The sequence below is a fragment of the Opisthocomus hoazin genome, chromosome 17 (genome assembly GCF_030867145.1).
Source record: "Opisthocomus hoazin isolate bOpiHoa1 chromosome 17, bOpiHoa1.hap1, whole genome shotgun sequence".
In the NCBI taxonomy this organism is placed as follows: Eukaryota; Metazoa; Chordata; class Aves; order Opisthocomiformes; family Opisthocomidae; genus Opisthocomus; species Opisthocomus hoazin.
Genome location: NC_134430.1, coordinates 880,456 through 904,982, shown reverse-complemented (window position 1 = coordinate 904,982; position 24,527 = coordinate 880,456). Strand labels below are relative to the sequence as shown.

Sequence of the window (24,527 nt, the reverse complement as noted above, 5' to 3'; positions counted from 1 at the left end):
TGACAAAGGGCGAAGTCTTTGGCCTTGCACGCACTGGAAGATGCCAAGCAAGAGAAATACATATGTGATGAGTACATTTCCCTGCGCAGAGATATTTCTGTGCCCCTTACGTTCCCATCACTAAAACAGGCAGGTTTTGAGAAACCAGGAGTCCTAAAGCTGATGCTCCTGCTGTGGTGGTCTGAGCTGGCTGGGAGCCCAGCGGTTTGCCGTCCCCAGGGGTGTTCTTCTGCTCCGCCCCAGTCTGCGGGTAGGCTGCCCAGGCTGGAGCGCACAGGATGGGTTCCTTCTCCGTCTGGACCTGAGCTGTACGTGGGATTCTCGCTCTCTTACATGGTCCTGCTCAGAAACCAGCACTGCTCGGAGGAGAAAAAATCAGAGTTGCTGGTGCTGGCAGCGTTTTGTCCGCAAATACTGCCCTTATTTTATCAGCTGCACACAGTTCTCTTGAATCCATTTCCTTCAGTTGCTGCCAAAAAGAGCCAAGAAGCTGGGTGCCTCCCCCGTCCCTGGGTGCCGTCGGGACCACCCGAGCTGCGGGGTCTCCGGCCGGGAAAGCCCCCGGCCCGGCTGCGGGGAGACCCCCGATCCCGCCTGGGCACAGGCAAGGCGGGCGCCCTCCTCCCGCCCCGCGCGGGCGGGGAAGAAGTGAAGTGCTGGGACGCCAGCGGCTCCCCGGCCTGCGCCGGGAGAGCTCTCGGGCTCGAGGCCACGCGTGGTGCCCGCTGCCGCGCAGGGGGAGCGGCTGGCCCAGATCTGCTGTGGTTTGTGACGCAAGTTACCAGTGGCAGACAAATTGCCCAAAGTTACTAAATCGTGTAAAACACCTGCGTACACAGACTCGCTTTGCTCTCAAACAAAGCAGCACCTGGCAGGGTCTAACTTCCAGGCGTTTGCAAATGTTGTTCCTTAAATGTTTCTTCAGGTGCTCTCGGCCGTTTGCAGGCTGGCCTCTCCGAAGCTGCGCACTCAGATCACACAGGGACGGAGCTAGCTGTCTAATTTTAGGTCCTGAAATGTGGAAGATTGAGCCAAATGTGGGAAAGCCTCCTTAGCAGCCTGGAGTGGAAGGCGAGACTGCGGCAGAATCTCCTGAGGGTTTCTTGTGTCACCAGGATGGCTGAGGGCAAACAGGGAACCGCCCCAGGCTGTATTATAGATAGGAGAACTGACGTTACCTGGGTTCTTCCCCGCTAGTCTGTAGCCCACACATTTGTTCCCAATTTAGTTCACCTTGTAGTAAGTCCACAGCTCCTGGATTTGCCACCTCTGCCCCTTGAGCTGCACTCGGCCGAGCTGCTGGCAGCCCTGCTGCAATGCGTCTGAGCACCGCGTGCTCCCGACCTTCCCTGCCCACCTCCAGCAGCATTTCAGCTCTCCCGGGGGGTCCAGAGCCGCCCACCTCTCATCTCTGGGAGCAAATGTTTCTCTGCAGGGCAGCGCCGGGAGCTGGCGCGGCCGTGCCCCCTCCCCGGCACGCTGCCGAGGCCGGCGGTCGATGGAGGAGGTGGTGCCTTGCTGGGCGGCCGGGCTGCGGTGCCGTCTCCTCGTTAGCAGGGACGGAGCCCGATGGGGAGCCAGAAGGAGATCCAGATGCTGAGCAGCTGCAGAGGGCACGCGGGGCCGCAGGGTAGGAGGGCAGGCTGGGTGGGGAGGGGGCTCTTCCGCAAGAGCCAGCGGGCAGTTCCGCTTCCCTCCCGACGTCCGTTGGGCGCACGCCGAAGGTGGCTGCCAAGGGCTGCAGCCACGCGACGGAGCTGCGGCCTTCGGCCGTCAGAAAGATGATCTCCGTTCCTCTGAGCTCCTCACGCCCGCGCAGATGCTGCCGCGGGGCTGTCTGGGGTATCCCCGGCTGGAGGACAGGCCGCGGGCGCGGGGGACGCGTGGGGGCCCTGCCGCGCTGCACGGCGAGGGCAGGGACGCGCTGCGCGGCACCACCGAGGCACGGGCGGGCAGACGCTTCGCAGATGGAGCTGCGACGAGTTTCCCGCGAGGAGCAAACCTCGTCCTCCAGACTGCCCGTTCAGAGCCGCTGCGGTGTTTCGTAGTGAGGAGCTGCAGCGAGGGACGGCGGCAGCGAGCTGCAGGGACACACGCGCCGTTCCCGGGGTCACCCTCACCCCCGTCTCCATCCCTCCTGGAGACAAGCTCCGGAGAGAAGGGTGCTGGCACCTCCTTCGGAGCTGAGCACAGGAACTGTGGCCTGGAGCTGGCAGGAGGGCACCGCTTGCACGGCGCCTGCTGCCCCGTCCCGGCACCCCGGCAGGACGCGGAGGAGCCCCGGGAGCACGGCAGAGCCCAGCACCCCGTGCAGGAGCCGGCCCCACGGGCTGCTCGTGCCCTAATTTGATTAATAAGCGCAGTCGACTTGGCTCCAGCGTCAGCCCCGTTTACAGAGCAGCAAATAGCAGTGAAGCCAAGTCCCCTTTTTCTGTGTCTCTGGCAGCCAATTACTCATTTCCAGTGCGACAGTCTGTTCTTAATTTGGCAGTTAGGGGGTTGTTGAAGGAAATAATGCAGCAATGTCCTCTTAGTGGGAGTCTCAGAAACAATATTCTAAGAGACAGGAGAAAATTAATGCGAAAATGTGGTGTTTACAAGCCCCTGTCGCTGCCCATGCTTGAAGGACTGACTATTAACACCTGGTCAATAACAGGATCTTTCTCTAAAGATTTTTTTTAAAGGCATCAAGGATGATATTGAAGAGCATGAAAATAATCTGATTAATATGATGTCTCCTTGGAACATTCCTGAAACGTGTGAAGTATTACTTTTACCGCAGTGTACTTTTCCGTCACAAAGTGAAAACCGAAGCGCAGAACAACACAAAATGGAGAGATCCTTACTACATGGAATAATGAGGCCATAAAACCAAACAATAAAGTTAAATAATTTACCATAAATATCTAAAGCTCTGAAATTATTCTCTGCATTAACTGCCTATGTTTAAAATGATCTTTGCATTCACCATGTCACAGATGGCAACATCAGACAAGAGAGTCCTTGACAAAATCCCGCTGTAATTATTCTTTCCACAGCTGCAGTTATTTTAATGCCTTTTCAGTTAAGCTGAAAGAGACGCACACATTTTATAAATAAGGGCTTTTAACCAGTTTGACAATGAAGCATTTGAAACGTACAGTGCAAAAAAAACCAACCCAAAAACTTTCACTGAATCTTGAAACCTGGCAGAGCAACTGTGCAGACTCGGAGCACGAGGGCAACTCTTCTTTCTCCAGCAATATTTAGCAATTAAAGCTAAAATTACGTTGATTGTCATGGCCCGGGATAGCTGTCACCAGCACCTTTCGGAGTTGCTCAGACACAGCGTGACAATGGGTTTATTTGGGCCGCAGCTCATAGCGTCCTGTCTCCGTCGCGAAGCGGCCCCTCGGGGACGGGCGGCGAGCGCGGACTCCGGGAGAAGAACGCGGCTCGCATGCGGTCAGGGCTCCCCGCTGCTCCAGAGCGAAGCCTTCAGCTGCAGCCCAGGTTCAGTTGGCTTCTCCTGTTTATTTCGGGTTTTTCCAAAGTGCTTTAAATCACTGCGGCAAGCCCTTCTCCCGGGGGAACACTGTGAAACGTTGGCCTCTCCCGCCCCGAGAAAAACTGGCAGACGAGCTGACCGGCCGTAGCTTGGCTGCGTGTGCGAAGCCCGCGGGCTGCACGCACCGCCCCGCTGAAGCTGCCCGAGAAACAAGGGTGCATGGTCTTGACAGAGGCTCTGTCCCTGGGCGCACAGCCCGGCCCTGCTCACACCCGGCGTCTCAGCCCAGCGACGGGAGCATCCCCGGGCACGGGGTTACGGACCCGGTGTCTCAGCCCAGCGATGGGAGCATCCCCCAGCCGTGGGGTTACGGACCCGGCGTCTCAGCCCAGCGACGGGAGCATCCCCGGGCGCGGGGTTACGGACCCGGCGTCTCAGCCCAGCGACGGGAGCATCCCCCGGCCGTGGGGCTGCGGTCCCTCGGCGGCCGCTCCCCGGCACTGGGCTGGTACCCGTGCTGGCTGCCGCGCTCCTGGCCACGGGGCCCAGCCCGCTCGGGAAGCGGCTCAGCCCCGACGTGTTTAGGCGCCTAAATAAAAGCAGGCTCGTTTTGGAGTGATCCCGCGTCCTGTAATTGTCATCTGCTCAGAGGAGTCGGGGAGTTCGGGATGTATCTAAGAACACAGCCAGGGACTCCAGCCAGCTACGAAAACTTGCGCTGAAGCACCAAGACGGCAGTTCCTGCAGGAGTCTGCGAAGGCGCAGCAAGCGTGCCACCTCGCAGAGCTCTCCGTGACCTTCGCTGGTGCTTCGAAAGCTCTTGAAAGCCCTCAGAACACCTCTGCCCTAAATCTATGTTTCAGGACTCTGAAGAAGTGGCGGTATTTTTTAAAGCTTCCAAAACTCAGCGGCTCTTGTGAAAAACAAAAGCAGCCGAATCCTCTCTAAGGTTCGCCCCGCTCCCAGCACGTCGCAGCTGCTTTTCCCTGCCCCCCTTGAAGCCGTCTGCTGGTTTAAAAGAAATGCGTGGAGACGCAGCTAAAATGATGGTAGCTGCACTGGGAGGATGTTTTCTCGTTTCAACCAAATAAGGAAAAACGAAAGCGCGGCAGATCGGTGGGAGGTTTCCCGAAGTGTGGTCCTTGCAAGCTTTGACGTACAAAGAAGACACCGTGGTCTCCGGTGCTTGCAGACTGGGGAAGCCTGATTAATGAAGGTTATTGTCGGGGAGGCCTGGCTTTTATGCTCAACACTGAAAGGCACCAACCCTTAAAGTATTCAGCATTATACAATAACAGATCGTGTGCAGTTAGCCTTAGAAAACAAATGTGCTCTCTCTTACATAAGATTATAGAGCATCCATCACTGGCTGGCATGAAGTACCACACAATGGCAGCATACGTAATTAGCAATACATGGAATCTAAACATTGTTTTAAAGGAGCTGGAACAACAACAAAAAAACCGGAGTGGCTGTTCATATTTCCCCTTCGCGCTGAAGCGTCCGTTCTCTCCCAGGCGAGGTCCCCGCGGAAGAGCCCCCGGCCCCGCGGAGCCGTGCCGCCCCGGCAGCGAGGCGCACGCTGCGCTGCATTTCCCTCCTGCCGGCGCCCAGCCTCCGTCACCGCTCCCAGGACGGGGACGGTTCCCTGCCAAAGCCTCCGCTCATCCTCTTAGCAGATTTAGACTGCAAATGAAATACAACTGTAGAGCTGAAAGGGGGAAAATGGGATTTTTTATGAGACACAGTGTGCACTGTGTTAATGGGCTGCTCATAAACCATGGCTGGCCGCAAAATCCTCTGCAAAATCCAAAGAGCTGCCACATCACAGATCTCTCTGTACTTATTTTATCTGCCCACAAAAGGAAACACGGGCATCAATTCTCCAGGAGAAACGACACCGCAGCTGTAAATCCGTTTGGTTGCTCTGTGGTTCGCTGGCCCTGAGCTGCTGCAGCCAGGTGACGCCGTGGGGACCTGGGCAGCGACGCGGAGAGCAGAGGTGTCTCGGGGCTGCCGGCGGAGCTGCTTCGGGAACCCCGTTGTCCCACCCCTCCTCTCTTCCTCCAGCGCAGCGTCACCGCGGCGGCGCGGGACGCGGCGAGGAGCCCCCGATGCAGCACCCGTGCAGTGTAAACCTGCCAGCCCCCAGTCTCTGGAAGCCGTTGGGTTCGGGGGAGACGCAGAGGGGAGTTCCACACCGAGGGGCCACTCTTCACACAGAAACGCAGGTGGAAGTGTCTTCTTTCCCCGTGTCATCGGCTGCTGTCGCAGAGCTGCCCTCACCTCCGGGCGCGGCCAGGGACGGGCGTCAGAGCGAGCAGGGGCCACATCGGCGGGCGACCCAGAGCCCGCTGAAGTCCTTCCGTGCTTGCCATGGAATTCAGCAGCGTTCACTCTCGCATCCCGCCTACCATATGCGGAACGGGAGCCGTGCTTCCCTTCAGGGTGTTGCCTACGGCTGCGCAGGGTCTCTCAGAGCTGGGACCTGACCTGAGGCTCCTGCATGCCAGTCTCTTACCCTGCCTCTTGCGCTGTGCTGTAGTATCAGCCAGACAATTAAGAGCTGTGTTTAAGCACTTGAATAACAAACAAACTCCATCCTTGAAACAGTCAAGCACGCCTCGTGGGGTCTGCATATTCCTCAGTTTTGAATCTCAGGTTGATAATGAAAAAACATAAAAATCGGTTATACAAATTAACATCGCGTCATGCTGCGGAGCTAGCGCAAAGCCAGTGTCACTGCCGATTCCAAACACGCTTGAATTAAAGGGGGCTTGGATGACTTTTTTTGTTTGAAGAGAGGCAGAGAGAAGTCACTTGGCTGGACGGGAAGCAGCCGTCAGATGGACGTCCCGAGGGCTCCTTCCCTGCAGCCCGCCCGGGACAGCCTGGCGCAGGCAGGGCAGCGACGCAGCGTCTCGCGGTTTTAGGACTCCCCGCTGCAGAGGAGACCAGGGCAGAGCCGTGCCCACAGCCGGCAGGGAGGAGCAGTGCGGCGTTCCCGAGGTTCCCGCCAGCATCACACGTCACCTTGGCCTTGGGTGCACCTCCCGCGATGGCTCCTTCGCAGCAGGACTTCGGGCCAAAAGGGGCCACGAAGCTGCCGGGGTCTCCGCAGGGAAGGGCCCGTCGCCGTGTCCCGCGGCAGCGGGGAAGCCAGGCTGCTGTTCCGGGCTGCTGCCTCTGCAGAGCACCCTCCGGAGCCCCGCAAGCACCCCGGGCCCTGGAGAGCCCCGGCAGCCCGGGCCCGACCCCCCTCCCGCAGCACCGTGGCTCAGCTGCGCCCACGATGGCGGCCGTCCCGTCGGGGGGAGGCACCCCCAAGGCCACCGCCGTGCCACGCAGCAGCACCCCACGGCTGCCTGCTCCAGCCCCACGGAGAGCCCGGCGCCCGCCCAGCCCTGCGCGACGGGGACGCGCTTGGCACCGACGAACGCGCAGAATCCTTGATCGTACGGATCTGGCTGGGGAGCCAAATGATCGGGAGCTTATTATAGCCTCCTTTTTAATTAAGTGTCTCAAATAGGGAGTTAATTGGGATGTAATAGCACACACTATTGTACATTAGTTAAATACCAAGGGATTATTAAGAGTATGTTTTTAAGGCTTTACAGTCCCGTATTGAGTAAACAGTTGTTAAATTTCAATAAATAACTTTTTTAATCTACATTAAATAAGCAGTTAGGCATATTTAGGATACTCTTTTTTTTGAGAATGACTCCAGTCAGAGTCCCGGGTTGTAATCTCAGTATTTCACTGGTTTAATAGGGTTGTTCCTGCTCTTCTCTATTTGCTCTGCCTCAAGGACCCTGCCTGGGTGCGGCAGTCTCAGCTATTTACAGCCGCTCGTCGCAGTCTTTAAAACCCTCCCCATTACAACAGCCCAGAGAAGCAGCGAGTGCGCTTAGCCCGATTTTACAAGTACAGAATTAAGGCACAGAAGAGGAAAGTCGTTTGTTCAAAGCCACGCAGGGAGTCTGTACCAGAGCAGAACAGGAGCTAACGAAAGATCAAAAAATACTTTTCTAAAAATAAGGCTTTGAAAATCTGTAAAGGAAATGCGGCTCTAACAAATTGCTCTGTTACGATCAAAAATGCAATTAGTCGTATGCTGGTTTTGTCACTGACATTGGTAATGACTGTGCAAATGTCCCACGATCCCCAAAACCTAACCAGCGTTTCCACCCATTCGCTGCTCGGGTCCGGGGACCGCCAGCTCGGGGTCGCGGGCTCCAGGGGGACAGCAGTCGGTGGCCGGCCACCCAGCCTTCAGCCCTGGCTCTCGCCGGTGTTGCACACAAGACCACCGTGGTCTTTCCAAGGTGACCCGTCAGAAACAACGGGTGCAGTCACCCCCGTAGCCATGGCGCTGGATGGTGTAGGGCTCACGCCGGCTTCGTACGACGGCTGATCTTGAGCTCCCTGCCGCTCTCTGCAGCCGCGCTGTTCTGACAGCGAACGAGCAGCGTATCCCGAGCCCAGCGACAGGACAAGGGGCAACGGGCACAAACTGGAGCAGAGGAAGCTCCAGCTGAACCCGAGGAAGAACTTCTTCCCTCTGAGGGTGACGGAGCCCTGGCCCAGGCTGCCCAGAGGGGCTGGGGAGTCTCCTTCTCTGGAGATATTCCAGACCCACCTGGACGCGGTGCTGTTGCCCCCTGCTCTGGGTGACCCTGCTTGGGCAGGGGGCTGGGCTGGGGGACCCACAGAGGGCCCTGCCAACCCCCACCATTCTGTGATTCTGTGACCACCACTGGTCTGTACACCGGCACCCGCGGCACAGGGCAAGCGTCCGGCCCTTGGAGGAGAGGGTGTCCAAGGGGAGAGGGGAGGCAGCGCCCAGCACACGGCGGCGGGGAGCAGGAGCAGCCGCGGCTGCAGCAGAGGCTCTGAGCACGGAGACCCTTCGCTGCGGGGGGCTGGGAGAGGCACTGCGCACCATGGGCAGGCGAGCAGCCACACTGACAGGGTCGCATCCAGGACGCTTGAGCACCAGCAGCCGGCCCTGAGCGGCAGGAGCAGGCGGTGCGGGTGGGACGCGCGGAGCCGACCCCCGAGGCCCCGCAGCCCTGCGCCTGCTGGCCCCGGTGCGGAGACGGCAAAGCCTCAGAGCTCACGCCCGTGCACCCGCGAGTGGGAAGCCCAGAGCTTCACACGGCTCCTCCTGCGAAGGGATCCAAATTCGAATGCTCCCTTCTGAACTAAGGCACTTCCATCACTCTGCGCTGTTGAACAGGTAACACTAATGAGCAAGCCAAGGAACCAGGAATCTTCAACCAACCGCACTGCAAAATTAATGAGAAGCTACTGAGGAACATCAATAATCCGTGCTCCCCATTAGAGGTAGTTAGCACCATTAAAGCAATCCAGAGAAAAACCTGCCCAGGCACCAGCAGCCATTCTCCCTTTGAAATCCATCACTGTCAGGTAGTTTTATCCGCTGAACTCAAAGGACGGTTAACCCTTTAACACCCAGGCTATTTAGAAATAATTAGTGTTATTATAAATCAAAAGTGATGGCTTAAACGGTCGCAAAAATGTATGTATAAAAATACCAAAATGAAGTAGCATGGCCGCAAAGGAAAAATCATTAGCTCCCTCGTGGGTTTACAAGTAATTTGCTAGCAATAAAAATGCAAAAACACATTTTGGTGTGTAATGATCATAAATAATCCTTCGACAAGAATTCTTTCCAGGACTTACAAGTCCACTCCCTTAATGGCAAGTTTTATTACCCTGGTTTCTCTGTGTTTTCTTTCAAAATGCTGCTGTCATAACAATTTACGAATTACAGTCCTGTTGGCATAAACTTCATCATTCATATGGAAATAGGTTTCCCCACAGCCCCTCACAAGGCACAGAGTCACGAAACCGCACAGAATGACCTTAATAACGCAGTCAGGAAACGCAGCTCAGGCTGCTGGGCCAGCACTGGGTATTGCTGGTGGCCAGGCGGGGGGAGCAGCTCCCGGGGTGCCCGTCGGCGTGGGGTCGGGGTGCTGCTGGGCGGTCAGCGCGGCGTGCCTGGGCGAGCAGGGCTGTCCCCCGGCTGGTGGCACCTGGCCGGGTCTTTGGGAAGCAAGGAACACGCTGAGCCGTTTGTACCGCTTGTTCAAGATTTAAGCTGTGTGCGTTTCCCTCCCCTCGTGAGGCCAGAGGGCGAGGAGGGGGGCTCAGCACCCAGAGCGAAGGTCGCGGGGGGGGAGCGGCAGCGCAAGGGACCGAGGCTGCGACTGAGGCAGGACCAGGCGGGAGGTGGCATCGCCAAGGTTCACCTGAACCAGGACCGCGGGGTTTGCCTGGGTCGTGGCTTCAGTCAAAGTGTGCGGGGGGGATCCTTGGGGTAAGAGAGAGAGGAGGAAAGAGTGAAAGTTAATGAGGTGAGAATCGCCTCCAAAAAGTACTCAACCTAAATGCGAATCCCTAAGGTAGAGATAAGGAGATGCAGATCAGGCTGGGTTTCAGATTTTAGTATGCCATTGCTGTCCCCTAATTGGAGGAAATGGATCCAGCAACTGAAATTGCCACACTTCACGTATGCAGTTACACTGCAGACAAGCAAATACTTCATGCTTTTCCTCAAATCACCACCACCACATTAATGTATAAGAAAATGAAGTAAATATGGATACAGCTATCTTTTTACGGATCAGTTTGTAAATGATGGGCACAGGTACAAAGTCAGGCTTGTCTACTGAAACACACCGCTGGGAGGGAAGGTGGCTGCTGGAAGAACAGAGGATTGTTTATATTCAGCACTTTTATTTATAACTTTAATCTTCAGTGAAGTTGATAATCTGTGCAAAGACAAGCTCTACATTTTAAAAAATGTTATCAGCTCATCTAAGTTCATGCATCACACTTTGTGGATAACCCTTTCCCCATGATGTACATGAACAGGAAAAGAAACTAAAGATCCTATTTCCATTCCAATATTACGAGCCAAGCCTGGATATCACCCTGAAGCTAAACAACCAAGGACTCATTCTGAATTTCTTCTAAGTAAAGATGACAAAAACTGATCTTGCAGAAATAAAAATTCGTAAGAAGAAAAGTGCATAAAATGAGGAAGAAAATGGTTTTCTTTCCCTATAAAGGAAGCACAGATCTTTAAGATTTTATAGACCAGAAATTTAAGCCAAGAATCTCCTTTTTAGAGGTCCCTGTTTCAGCTTAAAATGGTAATAGCATTGCTGCAAAAAACCCCGCATGGCGATGGCACCCCGAGCTGCAGCGGGCGCAGGTCTCTGCAGCGCGCTCCGGCGGGGCTGCAGGCTCCGCAGAGCTGGGGGCCGGAGGAGAGGGACCAGGGTTTGGGGGGGGTCTCCCCACGGCTCCTCGTCTCCCCCAGGCGCACGCCGGCCCCGGGGGCTGCAGACTGGGCTTCGCGCTGCGGCGTGCGGGCTCTAAAAGCGCCGTGCGGGAAGGTGCCGTGGTGGGACACGGGCAGGCAGCCATCAGCCTGCTCCGCTGGCGTCCCGGGGGACTCGCGGGGCTCTGCCGCATCTCCCGATTTCCAGTCTCCAGGGAAGTTTTCAACTTCTGATGAGATGGTTCAAATCGGGAAAATCCTGTGTCTGTGCCAGACAGTTAAAATTGAAAATAATTAAGGCAAAAATCTTTTCCTGCAACAGAAAGTACTGGACATGTGGAGATAGCGTAATAATCAGTGCTTCTGCCATCGACAGCCCACAAAACAAATTGGATTTTGAATGAAGCACATGGAACGGTGACCTATGTATAAAACTTATCTTGACCTCACAAAGTAATGACGTTTTGTCTCCAATTCTACTGCTAATTACAAATGCTGAATTCTGAATATTTACATTTGAGAAGGATTCACTGCTTGATTGTTTAAGAAATCTAACAGCAGCAAGATGCCGTGGAGTTTCTCTCTTCGTCTGGACCCTCACTTTGCTGAAATTCCCAGGCCTCTTCTCAGAGGCGGTTTTCTGCCCAGCCCAGGGTGAGCAGACTCCGGCAGCAAACACCCAGACCGGGGGAAGGCTGGATCCAGGCTCTTCTTCCTCACCTAAGCTACCTGTAAGCTTCAGGCTTGGTAATTTGATGCCTCTTGCTTCCTCCCGTGGTTAATTCTCTTGATCAACCCTCTCCTATCGGACAGAGGACAGCCAAACGATCTGCCATTTACTCAAGTCCTTGAACTGGACAAGACCAACATGCCACATAGGTGATGGGGAACGACATCGTCCTTCCCCGGGGTGAGCCCCCCTCCGCTGGGCACGGGACAGCAGGGCCCGGGCAGCGTGCCACGGTGAAGATCCCCAGTCAGGGGAAGAACGATTTAAGCAGCCTGTAACGCAGAGCAGAGCTGGAGACCAGGGCAAAAGTGACCTGGAGCATGATTTGCAGTGAATGTCTTTTTCTCTCATAAATAGGAGAGACACTGTGGGATGATTATCCACCCAGATTTATCTCTGCAGCTCTGTGTGTATCCTTCTGTGCTTAAAAATGTCTCGCTGCCCTTTGCATTATTGCATTGCCCTTTACATTCATACCGCATAAACCTCTCAAGTACTGTAAAACTTACAAGGTGTAATATAACGTCGTGATTTCCTTTTACACACCATAAACAAAAGTCACTGAAAAAGGAGCACAGAAAGGGAGACGTTATTTCGCCTGACAACGATACAGGATGAAAATATATATACAAATGCACATACATACACTCTTACACACTTAAAATCCCAAGCTGGATTGATTATCTGGCATTGATGGATCACTTTAATGTATTACATAGATAAGAAAATTGATTATTCAGTAAATCACCGTCTGCACTAAGAATCCAGTGTTAAAAAGGAAAGAGAAAATATTATACATCTGTCTTGGACGCGCAAGGAAAAAGCTTACACTGTTAAGGCGAAGCATTCTGTACCCTGTGCTGCACGTCCAGTGAAGGATCAGCATCCGGCCGTGCCACCTGGCCAGGTTCCCTTCCCCGAGCCCTCTGGGCCGGCAGCCTTCGTGGCGGCCGCGGGCTGGCAGGCCGTCCCTGCAGGCGCCGCGTGCTCCGGCGGGCAGCGGCCATGGCGCCCGCGCCCCGAGCTGCCGCGCTGCCCCGCGCGCCGGCCGGGCTGGCCGAGCCGCACCGGCTCACCGGACAGGGGCTGAGCTGGGCTCGGGGACGGAGCAGCCGCGGTGCCGGCGTGCCGAGCGGGGAACCTGCCCCGGCACCCGCGGGCACCCCAGCTGCGGGGAGTGGGGCCAGAGCAGAGCAGCGGGAGCAGGAGCGTCACAGGGCAGAACAAAGGAAAACCAAAATGAAAATAGAGCATCTGGGACGCAGAGCAACCGTCCACCTCTGTGTCCCTCTGGAGATCTGGCCAGCAGGCTTCCTGGGCCTGGTTTCGGCAGGTTTGTCTCGTGTTTCTTCCTCGGTAGCAAGCTTACTCTGCTTCCAGAGGAAAGGAGCGGGAACTAGGGGAAGTGAGAGGCTTTTAAAAAGCTCAGGCAAAGCATGTCATTGAGCTGCCTTGTAGCAGCACCAATAAATACCAGCAGAAGCTAAGCTAACAGACGTGCTCTAGAAAGGAAACACCTGATGGCTGGGTGCTGTCTGTGGGGAGACGCGTTTGCAGTGGTCTGTGATAAACTTCCTGTAGCTGGAACCTGGGGGAAAGAACACCAATATTCCTGAAGTTATGGCTGAGATACTACCGAGCTGAGTTATTTCTAAAAGTCTCCAGGTCACATCACGGAGCCGTAATGCTCCTGGGACTCTCCGCGCAGAAAACAGCCGCTGCCCCGAGTGCGGTGCTGGCGGTGGCTGAGCCTGCTGCGAGGCGACGCTGCCCCGGAGGGCGAACACGGGAATTCTCTGGAAACCACCTCCGTGCCCAAGAAACCCTGCTGCCAGCACTGAAAAGTAGGAGGCAGAGAGGGCAATGAGAGTGTAGCTGATGCTGTGCTCTTCAAGGACAGTTTGTCTTTCCTTCTCCCACGCGGAGGACCCAGCCCCTGTCGCTGCCCGTGCTGCGGCCGCTGTCACCCAAACACAGCGGTCCCGTTGCACTGTTGGAACTCTCGGTGCATGTAGAAAGAAGCAAATGGTTATAGCAACCGTTAGGAAATGGTCTTGATCTGCTCTGGTTTTTACTAGCAAATCTATACCAGCCACCCTTGTGCAGAGTATGAGAGATTAATGATTCCCCGCAGAGAGGCACGAATCAGAGCGACTCAGACCGCCGTCACAAGAACGCGCGCTCGTTCCTGGTGTGCGGTGCCCAGTCGCACGCGGCCAGACTGGATATCGATTTATGACAGAGCTGCGCAAGTTTGGATGCTAGGTAAAACTAGCATACCTGACTGACAAGTCTTCATGCAGTTTCTCCTCAGCAGGTTTCAGCCCGTGGGGCAGTCCCGTGCCGCCGATCGGTCACCCCATTTACAGAATACTGAGTCAGCATTTAATACTGCGCATATTCAGTAAGGAAGGACCCTTGAGTGGGCCGGGTCTCTCTTCTAGGGGGTGTGATTTTTAGTATCAGAATGTATTATAACGAAGGCGGGTTACTCTTAGACATCGTCTCTTTGCCACAAACTAAGCATTAGTCGGCCTGTTCCTCAGGATGTCCAAGGACAGTTCCCTGATTTAGAGGATCCTTTTGTTAATCATTTTGACTGCTTAGAAATACAGAGTTTCAAAGCACATTACTAACTAACAAGATCCATATGTTCTGATTGCACAAAGCTCCTCATGACAACAGCGCCTGTTCGGTTAGAGAAAACCTTTATTTATACGGCAACGAAAACAGCCATCTTTTTTTTCAAACTCCCAGCCACCACAGCGATAACAGACACACACGTTATTCTTCGCTGACGACGTAAAGGCCAACTTTTCAGCAGAGCAGCTCCCTTTGGGCAGCCCCGGGAGCAAGGCTGGAGGTGCAGCTGCATGCGTGCAGCTCCCAAAGCAAAGCCTGGGTCTGTCCGTCACGCGAAAACCCGCTCTCAGCTCCTCTGCTGAGCACGGCCCGCAGCCGTTTCCTTCACTCGTGCCAGCATCCACCCTGTTTCTAGCACACTGCTTCTGCGCCAGCCAGGGAAAGGTTCCCCCACCCGTGTACCCAGGCAGGCGCGGTGTCTCGCAGGGGTGGAATTTAAAATCACTGCTGTGACTTGCTTCCAAGTGCTTTCAATTCACAGCAAAACTACCCAGCAAGTCTAACACTTCAGTCCCAGTAGACAGCCGTAACTCAGCTAAATTTGTAGGTTATACCAGCTTTTATTTACTGTTCCATCCTGGGAGATAAGCAAGAGATGACAGCCATCTATTCATTACCCTGGGGGAGAGCCGCCCACAGCTAATGCTGGTTCTCTCACCACACACTTCCACATCCTTAATCGCATTTGGATGTTGCAGTACCGGCTCTGTTGTTTTAAGAGCGGCTTATGTTCCTATTCACCTGGGTACTGGCGAGTTCAAAGAGCCACTCTGTTCACCTCTAAGTCCCCACTTTGAACAAAGGACATGCTGTAGCAATCAAATGTCATTACCAGCTAATGAGTATCCAGTGGCCAATGTAAGAGCAGTCAATGGCCTCTTCCCAGTCCTTATTGGACATGCGAACCGCCGTTACAGCCCGAACTGCTGCAGTGGCACTAATGAATGCCCCTGAAGCTCCCGTCTGCAGACGTCGAGGATGGAAGGCTAATTTAAATCAATCAGTCTCCAAAGCCTGTGTAATGCACTTAGTGCCCTGGTACCTGGGACTCTGGATGCCCCTTAGTGGGGATCCCCGGGCGCCCTGTTTCCAGAGTGGTGAGCAAAGCGCCAGTCCCAAATTCAAGAATCCATCTGAACATTTACGTAATTTTAAGTTGTTGTTTTATTCCCTTGATATTAGCTGGTTTCTAGGTCTGCCTAAAAACTCCCCTGAACAGGGATGTTTTTCTGACTCAGTAACCACACAGACTTAACTCCCAATCCGAGGTGCAAATACTCCTTATTGTGGTGTTAGCCTTAGCGTCACTTGAGCCAGAAGGTCAGGCTGTACTTCAAAGAAAAAAATGCAAACGGGGGGCTTTTTCTCCAGGTGGGTGAAGCCATCCGGCTTCCCGGGATCCCTCTGCCTCCTCCTTTCCTGCATCCCCAGCAGACGGGGTCCGTGGCAGTGGAGTATTTCCCAGCAGTGCATAGTGATGGAAAACAGCCTCATAAAGTGAAATAGCTGGTGGGTCTTCTACATCAGGCGTGGTGGAGCAGAACTGTCCTAGGTGCGTTAGCACAGCCCAGCTTGCTATTTAGGAAATGAAAGTATCGAGGTGTTTGCTGTGCCCCAACGGTGTGCAGCCGCTAACCTGTACTGCGACAGCCGGAGAAGGGTGACCTGCGGCAACGCTGCACCCCGCAGCACTGCTCTCAGGCCTGGTGGGCTGTGGCAGGACCACCGGCTGCGGTCTGCAGCCCGCGCCCTTGGGTGATGGATTGGTCTGTGCCCAGCCAAGATCACGCTGGGGCCATGCCCACCCAGTCCAGGTCTTCTGCAGCCCAGTCCTTCCGGCTCTTTCCTAGGCCACGATGCTTTCCTGAAAGTCCCAAGCCCGAGGAGGCAATACTGAATGTCCTGGCTGCTCCCTTACTGCTTCGCAATTCTGACTTTTGTTCTAGGCGTTTGAGCCCGCACTGAGGGGTGCTGGTTGTTGGCTGGGGCGCAGCAACAAACCCCATCTGACCAGCTCTCTGGGCTACGATACTGCACAGTGCAGACGCAGCAAGGTGGCCTTCTGCTGCCGATGGCCAGCGTTTGCTTTCCTGTGCTGCCTTACACTGCTGCAGAGGCCGAGCGGTTCGGGGTGCGCAGGGGCACGCGCAGAGCGGCGCTGGGGATTGCCTCGGACGCACCGTACCCGCGGCTCTTCTGCGCGGCGGTTTCCTGGTTATCCTCCCTCCCAGAAATAACGGAGCAGTCGCACCCTTATTTGTGTATTTCCGCACCAGGTCTTGCTGCAGGTTTAACGCACAAGGACTGCCGCTGCGGAGCGCGCAGGGAACGCTCGGCATGGCGAGCGTCTCGCGGTGCAGACCTGAGAAATGAAGCTGTAATGTCGGACGGAGCCAGGCTCCCCGCGGGGCGGCACAGCGAGGGCGGGCGGCAGGAGCGAGAGCAAAAGGGGGTTCCCAGAGGCAGCCACCAAGCAAAGGCGGTGCTGCAGCGAGGACAAAGCAGTGAACTGAGCCTTCCACCTGCTCTCAGGGCTCTCGCTTGTGGTAAGGACCTGCTTCTATTTTGGGCTTTATAGTGGTAAATACCAGCACGTTATCCCTGGTTTTACTGTTAGTGAACAACAGTAGCAATGCACAAAGACCCGTCACGTCCGAATCCTCTCTGCGTCAGCCCAAACCGAGACAATCCCTGCCTGAAAGAACGAGCTGGACTCTCGGAGGGGCACAGAAGCCCCCGGCTCTCGCTGGTGCAGCATCAGGGCCCCCCATGCAGCCACCGCACACAGCAGCAGCTGCAGGCGCAGCAGCTTCGACTCGCGTGGCTTCCAGACAACCAGCGCTCCTCATTTCACATTTTTCCCTTTGCCGACATCGCCATAGCGGAGTTTTTATCGTCGCGTTCAGCTCCTCTCCAGCGTTTGCCTCTCTCCCCCCTCGCCCTTGGAGTTCTGGTGCTTTCAACTCGTTATCTGCCTTACCCAGAGACTTCCACCAGCCTGTCTTCTAAGTGTGCAAAGGAAGAAAAAAGTCTAGACGGCAGCACATTAAACCTCCAGCCAAAATCAGGGGAAGGAGACCGCACGGCATAACCGGTGGAGGAACGCAGTACATTGGATTACGAGGCTTAATGCCTGCTACAAACAGACTGCGCAGTGCCGGGTTTTATTTGGTATTGCGTCTCCATGAGAGACCCCGGCATCGTAGCTCTTCTGGCAGAGCTGCTCCACGCGAACGCCTGGAAATCCGTGATGATAGCTGCTAGAAGCCAGCCGCGACGCGGGGCGGGGAGGAACGCGCCGGCGAGGCGCAGTGCCCTCTGCTGAGCTGCCAGCCCCGCGCTGGCGCCGGCCGCCATGCCGGCGCGGGGGAAAGCTGGGCTTCGTCTAGGACGGCTAATTTAGTGAAGCTGCTGATCTGCACCGAAGGAGCACTTCATTTACCAGGACAAGAGGGACCCAGCTTCGCTGGAGACTGGATTACTTTCGGTGGTGTTCTGTGCACGACTGCATCGTGAAGGCTTTCCAGAAAGCTTTCATAATACCGACCTCCGGATAGTTTCACCAATAAAAGCGCCCAGAGACAGAGAAATTAAGTGGGAAGCGGCGGCAGCGGGTTTGCACCTGCCGGTGATAAAGCCACGAGCGGCGAGGCAGCACGAGCAGGCAGCTTTCACGTGTCCCCGCGCAGAGGCAGCTGCCCGGCGCAGGGCAGAGCCGCCGCCTCCAGCCCTGCACGCCAAGGCCACGCCGGCTGCTCCACCACGCCGGCTCCGCGTCCCCCCGCAGCCCCCGCCGAGGCCAACGTGCTGCGGCGGGCGGCCGGCGGAGCGTGCCCGCTCTGAGGAGGCAGCCCGGCACCAAGTAGGTCTGTTGATCTTGGCGGTACTCCTGCCCTGTGATGAATGAGGGTCTATTTTATTGTGGTTTGATCTTAATTTCCTGTATGAAGTTCTCATGAGGATGCCAAGATCAAATAATTAGACTATTCTGCGATTAAGAGGTAACATTGTTATTCAAATGTATTCAGAATTAATTTACCACCAAACAGTTTACACTGCCACCCTTATATCCTACTGAAATTACCAGAATACGTTATCTGACACACAGAGCATCTCATGACCTGAAATAACTTTATCAGCCGATAAATGCTTGAGCAGTGGGTGCGTGGCCACAGAAATACACATGGAAATGCAGGAGAAGGCACAAAGGCAACGGAGTGATTTAAAAACAGGAGAAATAACCCAAATCAAAAAATAGCGCTTTACTTGCACCAGTGAAAACGCAGCAAGCAGACTCCTGAAGCAGCCCACCAGCGTGCCGGGTCGGGGGCCGGATTCCCGTCTCACACCCCCTGCGTGAGCGTCACCGGGGCCCTGCAGACTCCCACCCGCGCGCCCGGCTCCGTCCGAGCCCGCTCCCGCGCCCACGCAGCTCCCCTTGGCTGGGAGCTCGGCTCTCGGGAGCACGCGGCAGGGGGGTGGGCAGCGGGAGGATCCCCCCCGTCGACGTCTCCGGCACCTGTGGGCTGGTCTGGGGTGCCTCGAGCTGCGGCTCTGGAGCTGTGTGCTTCGGGGAGGGGAGCCGTGTGGAACCCAGCCCAATGTCTGCCTGCTCCTACCCCGCCGCCTTCCATCGCCTCGCCGGCCGCCGAGAGATCGCTGGTGGCTGGCACTGGGCGGTCGGCCGGCCCGCGGAGCCTCGGGCGGTGGGCGAGCACGCGCGGCGATCGCAGAGCAGAAGGGTCACCGGCGAGTTTCGGCCAGCGCGCGCCCGCTGCCTGGGTGAGGGACCCCCACCCACGGGTCAGCGCATGCGGCGGGGCTGCGGTCCCGCTCGCGCCCCGGTGCTGGCCCCCTCCCGCGGGGCACGGCTCGAGCGGGACAGCAGGACGCTGGACCCGCCGTCCTGGGGTGACGTCTCCGGCTCCACACAGCCCGCAGCCGCGCCGCTCCCAGCCCTGCCGGCACTGCCTTTGTCAGCCCGGAAAAAAAGCCTGCTTTCGCCTTTGTTTTTAAAAATGAAATTTCATTTGCAGCGTGTGGGAAGGTGATTTCAAAATAAAATTCCAGGCAGGCATAATAAGCCTCAGAAAAGCCAGTCACAAGAGAAGGGTGATTATCCACAGAATTTGTTTTCTATGTATTTATATAAAATAATCAATGATTTTTTTTTTCCACACAGACTCCAATCCAGCTTGATTGTCTTTTCTGTGTTACTTGCGAATCATACAAGCAATCGGTGCCCTGACCCCTTCTCTGCGCAGGCACAGCTCAGAAGGAGCCTACAAGAAATCAAACCCGATGAATTGCTCCGTGCAGGACGGCTGGTTTAAAGCTGAGCTGGAGCCCGATCCTGTTCACAGGCTTCAGTGACACAAGAGTGGCACTCCCAGCCACACCTGAGGTGTAATTATCGCCACAAATATCAGCAGACCGTAACCTTAGTAAAACAAAAAAAACCCCAGAACAAAAGCAAGAACCCAGAGGTGAAGGTGATTTCTTCTCAAACGTAGAAAACAAAATGCGATCCCTCGCAGGCACGGCGCGCTTCTGCTGCAGAGGAGGGGCGAGGCGAGCGGGCGGCCGGGGTGGGGGGACCCGCGCGCAGGGTAGGCTGGGGACCCTGCCTGTCACCGCCCGCCCGCCCACAGAGAGGAGGCAGGGGGTGGCAGGGGGGTGGCAGGGGGGTGGCAGGGGGTGGCAGGGGGTGGCAGGGCGCTGGCAGGGGGGTGGCAGGGCTCTTGCTGCTCTCCTCGCCGGAGCAGGGGTGGCCAAGGGAAAGGAGGGCAGTGGGGCGGCGCAGTTTTGGTGTCACCCCCCAGCAGCACTGGAATACAAACCAACCCCACTAATCAACAAATGCAAGCGCTAAAATGGGACTGACGGCTCCTGAGGTCTGTTTTTTACAATTATTAATCTCAAACCGTTGGCATCCATCTGATCTGCACGTATATCTTGCTAACACATCATCCATCAAAATAATCACTCTGAGTAATTTCTGATGATGCTCCAGCAAAGCACGGCCACTGAAACCAGTCTGCTGTGACGCGCCAGTCCTTCAGGCTCCACGTGTGACACCGCTCCCAGTCATCCCGCGCCGCTTTGTTAGGGCCGGTGCCGTCAGGCTCTACAAAATGACATCAAGCTCTCATCTGTCACTTTGAAGGGGTGCTACTACTGCTTTTTAATCTAAGAGAAAGGTTAGATAAATAGGCTATCTACGGTAGCTTAATCATCTTGCACTCACTGCTTTTACTATATGAGGGGCATGATATTGCAAATACTCGGCTGCTCGGTGCAGCACTTAATAACAGGTGTAATCTCCCTGATCTCATCCGCAGTCAGGGCTGGCAGCCGCACAGACTGCTCTCAGTCACAGCGGTGTAAACACGGAGTAACTCCGCTCACACCGTTACAGCTATCTGTCTTTGTACCGGAGTAACTCGGAGCACAGTCGAGCACCTTGAGCCTGCAGCAGATCTGGGGGGTGTTTTCTGATAGAGCGTTCTCAGATATTTAACACATTGCGTAATAATTGAAGAGCGGTTGAATAAGCTTCAGATACAAACTCCTACTTAGTAAAAAAAAATCCAGCAATGAGGCACAGATTTTCTTTCTACGCGTATATGTATAGATTACGTTTAGATACGTAGATTAAATATTTATATTTTACTCGTGAGAGAAAGAGCGCTTTTGGCTTTTCCTTCCCTTTCTTAGATATCTCTCCTTGTATTTATTTTAGTAGTCAGCTTCATAGGAAAACAAGAGAGCTTTGAGAAGTTACCTGTTTTCTCTCTGGTTTGATTTTCAGTTCTAAAACAATACTTATTTAAGTGTTCTCCACTTCTTGGCATAACCTAGTAATTATAAGAATTACTTGAAAGCCAGGGCAGCTTTGCACAAATTAATGCAGGGGGAAATAGCTGCAATTTTCCAGTGGGCTGAAAAAGAGGTCAGAATTATGCCAGTTTTAGCTGAGAGCAAAGGTAAACAGAGCTCTCCCTGCAGCCCCGTTTAAAGCCGCCTTCTGATCTGTAAGCTTCCTATTTTACTGATGAAGAGAAAGGCGAAAGGAGGTGCTGAATCTCGGGGTGTTCCTCCGCAGTTACAGCCAAGCCGTTCTGCGGAAGGCATGGCGGCAGAGGCAGAGGCGATGCACAGCAACGCTCCTGCAGCAGGCAGCCCTGCCTGCCCTGCCTGCGCTGTCCTGCCTGTCCTGCCTGTCCCTGCCTGCCCTGCCTGTCCTGCCTGCGCTGTCCTGCCTGCCCTGCCTGTTCCTGCCTGCCATGCCTGTTCCTGCCCTGCCCTGCCTGTCCCTGCCTGTCCTGCCTGTTCCTGCCCTGTTCCTGCCTGCCCTGCCTGTCCTTGCCTGTCCCTGCCTGTTTCTGCCCTGCCTTGTCCCTGCCTGTCCTGCCTGGCCCTGCCCTGCCTTGTCCCTGCCTGCCCATCCACCCCGCCACGCCTGCACCAGCCCAGCGCGGGTGCCCCCCCTCGCCCCACTCCTGGGGCAGCCTCCGAGCTGGGCCGGGGGGCTGCAGGGGAAGGGGCGCAGAGCTGCCGCAAGCCGAAGGGATTTCAGCGCAGGGCTGGCAGCGGTCTCCGCGTCGAAAGCTGCTCTGTCCTTTTGTGCGATCGCTTTGGTCCCTGCCTAGAAAATCCGTCGTCAGGAGAGCTGAGGCGCCCGGGCTCCAGGCTGAACATCCCCGCAGGGACACCCCGGGGGCTGAGCGGCTCCCACAAGCCGTGCCAATATTCCCAGGGGTCCCGGCACCCCCCAGCCCCAGGGGCTTCAGCCCTGTCCCCTGCCAGCGTCTGCTTGCGCAGCAGCAGCCCCTCGCATGCTGCCGGGAGCCTTGGCCGGGCAGCACCCTGGCTCTGCCCGCCGGGACCCAGCCGAGAGCAGGACGAGCCCCGAGCCGGCACCCCCAGCTGCCCCGGCACCCCCCGGCACCCCCAGCTGCCCCGGCACCCCCCGGCCCACGGCCCGACCACGATCCGTGCCCTGTGACCCCTTGGGAAGAGAACTGCCATGGCGGCACTGCGGTGTGCTGGGGGGGACTGGTGACAGATGGGGGGACTGGTGACAGACGGGGGGCTCTGCCACCGCACAGCCGGACGCCTCCTCCCTGCTCACGCCTGGGACTGGCGGAGCCCGGCGTGCCCGGCAGCAGCAGCCGGAGCTTTGCTGGCAGCGGGTTTCTGCCGCACCAAGCGTGTCCAGCTGCTCCGGGCCGTGGCTGAGCACGCCACGCAGCGCGGCGCTGGGGGACGGTCAGCAGCGGCCGGAGCCCAGGCCCCGGGGCAGGTCCCTTTCACCTTTCCACCGACACCGCGGGTCGCAGGACCACGGCTGCCGCGGCGCCTTGCTCAGAGGAGCGCAGGGGAGAGCAGATGTTCGCCCCGCCGGAACCAAGCCCCGGGCCGCGAGACGCCCTGGGCCGGGCAGCCGCTGGCAGCCGCTCTGGGGGTGACGCGGGGTCCCTTCGGAGCGCGCTGGTCCCTCAGGACCAGCCTTTTTCTCTCATTGGCTTTCATGCTGCTGCTGTGCAGTTGCGCTGGGATAAATAAGACGCATTTTTTCCACTTTAATATATTCACAACTCTGTTCAGTTTTCACTAGTTTCTCTGGGGTGGAATTTGGTCCCTGAAAAGGCAGGTGAACCTGTCCTGATGCTTACCGGGCAGCCAGCGAGTCCCCGGGACTGCGTGCCGAAGGACGTGGCAGGCGCAGGAAATCAGCGCCGTTCTGTACATGACACGCTTAAAACAAGTATCTCATTTAATTAGAAAAAGAAAGATCGCAGACTCTTTCCCAAGCTGTTATCTGTGCAATTACTTTATGTAACATTATTAAAAATTAATTTTCCCCAGAACCTCAGCAGTTCAATGAAACACGCCCAGCCCTCGGCAGCGGCGTAGCCTCCCCACCGGCATCCTCTGGGCTGCGGGGCTGGGTGCCGCGGGCCCCCCCGGGCTGCCTGTCCCTTGCGCTGGGCACTGCTCGCCCGGGGTCAGAGCACCCCTGCACAGCACCCCGACTGCAGCGGGCACAGCACCCCTCCTCACACCGGGCACCACAGCCCCCCTCTCCAGGGCTCAGCACCCCCCCTCTCCGGGGGCAGAGCATCCCCTTCTCCAGGGGCACGGCATCGCTCCTCGCAGCAGGCTCAGCACCCCTCCTCTCTGGGGGCTCAGCATCCCCCTGCTCCGGGCTCTCAGCACCGCGTCTCCGAGGCTCAGCACCCCCCTCTCTGGGGCTCAGCACCTCCTCTCCGGGGTCTCAGCATCCTCTTGTCTGGGGGCACGGACACCCCTCCTCACACCAGGCACCACAGCCCCCCTCGTAGCAGGCTCAGCACCCCTCCTGTCCAGGGCTCAGCAACCCTCTCTCCGGGTCTCAGCATCTCCCCACTCCGGAACTCAGCACCCCCTCTCCGGGGTCTCAGCAACCCCCGCTCCGGGGCTCAGCACCCCCTCTCCGGGTCTCAGCACCCCTTCTCTCCAGGGTCTCAGCAGCCCCCGCTCCGGGGCTCAGCACCCCCTCTCCGGGTCTCAGCACCCCCTCTCCGGAGTCTCAGCACCCCCTCTCCGGGGTCTCAGCACCCCTCTGCTCCAGGGTCTCAGCAACACCCGCTCCGGGGCTCAGCACCCCCTCTCCGAGGTCTCAGCACCCTCTCTCCGGGTCTCAGCACCCCCCTCTCGGGGTCTCGCCACCCTCCCGTCCTCTCCCCGACCCTCCGTGCCGAGCGCGGCCGCCCGCACCGCGCGCGCTCCCCCCGTGCCGGGACACGGCCCCCCCCGCACCGCCCCGCGCCCGTCGCGGCTCCGGGCAGCGCAGCCCCGTCCGCGCCCGCGGGGAGCGGCGGCCTTACCGATGCGGATGACGTGCGGCATCCCGTGCGAGCCCGGGCCCCAGAACCCGCCGACCAGCAGCGCTGCCCAGCACTCCCAGAGCACGCCGCGCAGGGCCGCCCCGCGCGGGGGCATGGTGCGGGCGCGGGCCCTACGGCCCCGGCTGCTGCCCGCGCCTCGGGCGGAGCGGCCGCTCGGCGCCGGGGCCCGGCCGCTCCTGGCACATCTTAGTGCGGCCGCGCCGGCCCGCCCGTCCCGGCTCCGCTCCGGGCTGAGCCGCTCCGTGCGGTGCCGGTGCGGTGCCGGTGCCGGTGGCGGTGGCGGTGCCGGTCGGGCGGCACCTGCGGATCGGGGGCTGCCGGTGCGCCCGGGGAGCGGCTCTGTCCCCTCCTACCACTGATGCGCGCGGCTCGCGCCAAGCCCCGGAGTGGAGCGTGCACGCACTGCCCCCCCTCCCCTCCCCCCAGCCCCCACCCCCTCCCGCACCCGCACCGGCACCG

General features: G+C 57.2%; 1 protein-coding gene across 2 annotated transcripts in view; it reads right to left on the bottom strand.

The window, feature by feature from the left end:
* The window catches only part of GRIK3 (glutamate ionotropic receptor kainate type subunit 3), a 116,242-nt gene extending 92,069 nt beyond the window's left edge, over positions 1-24,173 (bottom strand). For both annotated transcript variants that reach the window (XM_075437972.1, XM_075437973.1), the window contains exon 1: positions 24,048-24,173. In XM_075437972.1, the coding sequence (XP_075294087.1) occupies positions 24,048-24,162 (115 nt within the window). In that variant the 5' untranslated portion in view covers positions 24,163-24,173. The remainder of the gene's footprint in view (positions 1-24,047) is intronic.
* Positions 24,174-24,527: the final 354 nt, after the last annotated feature.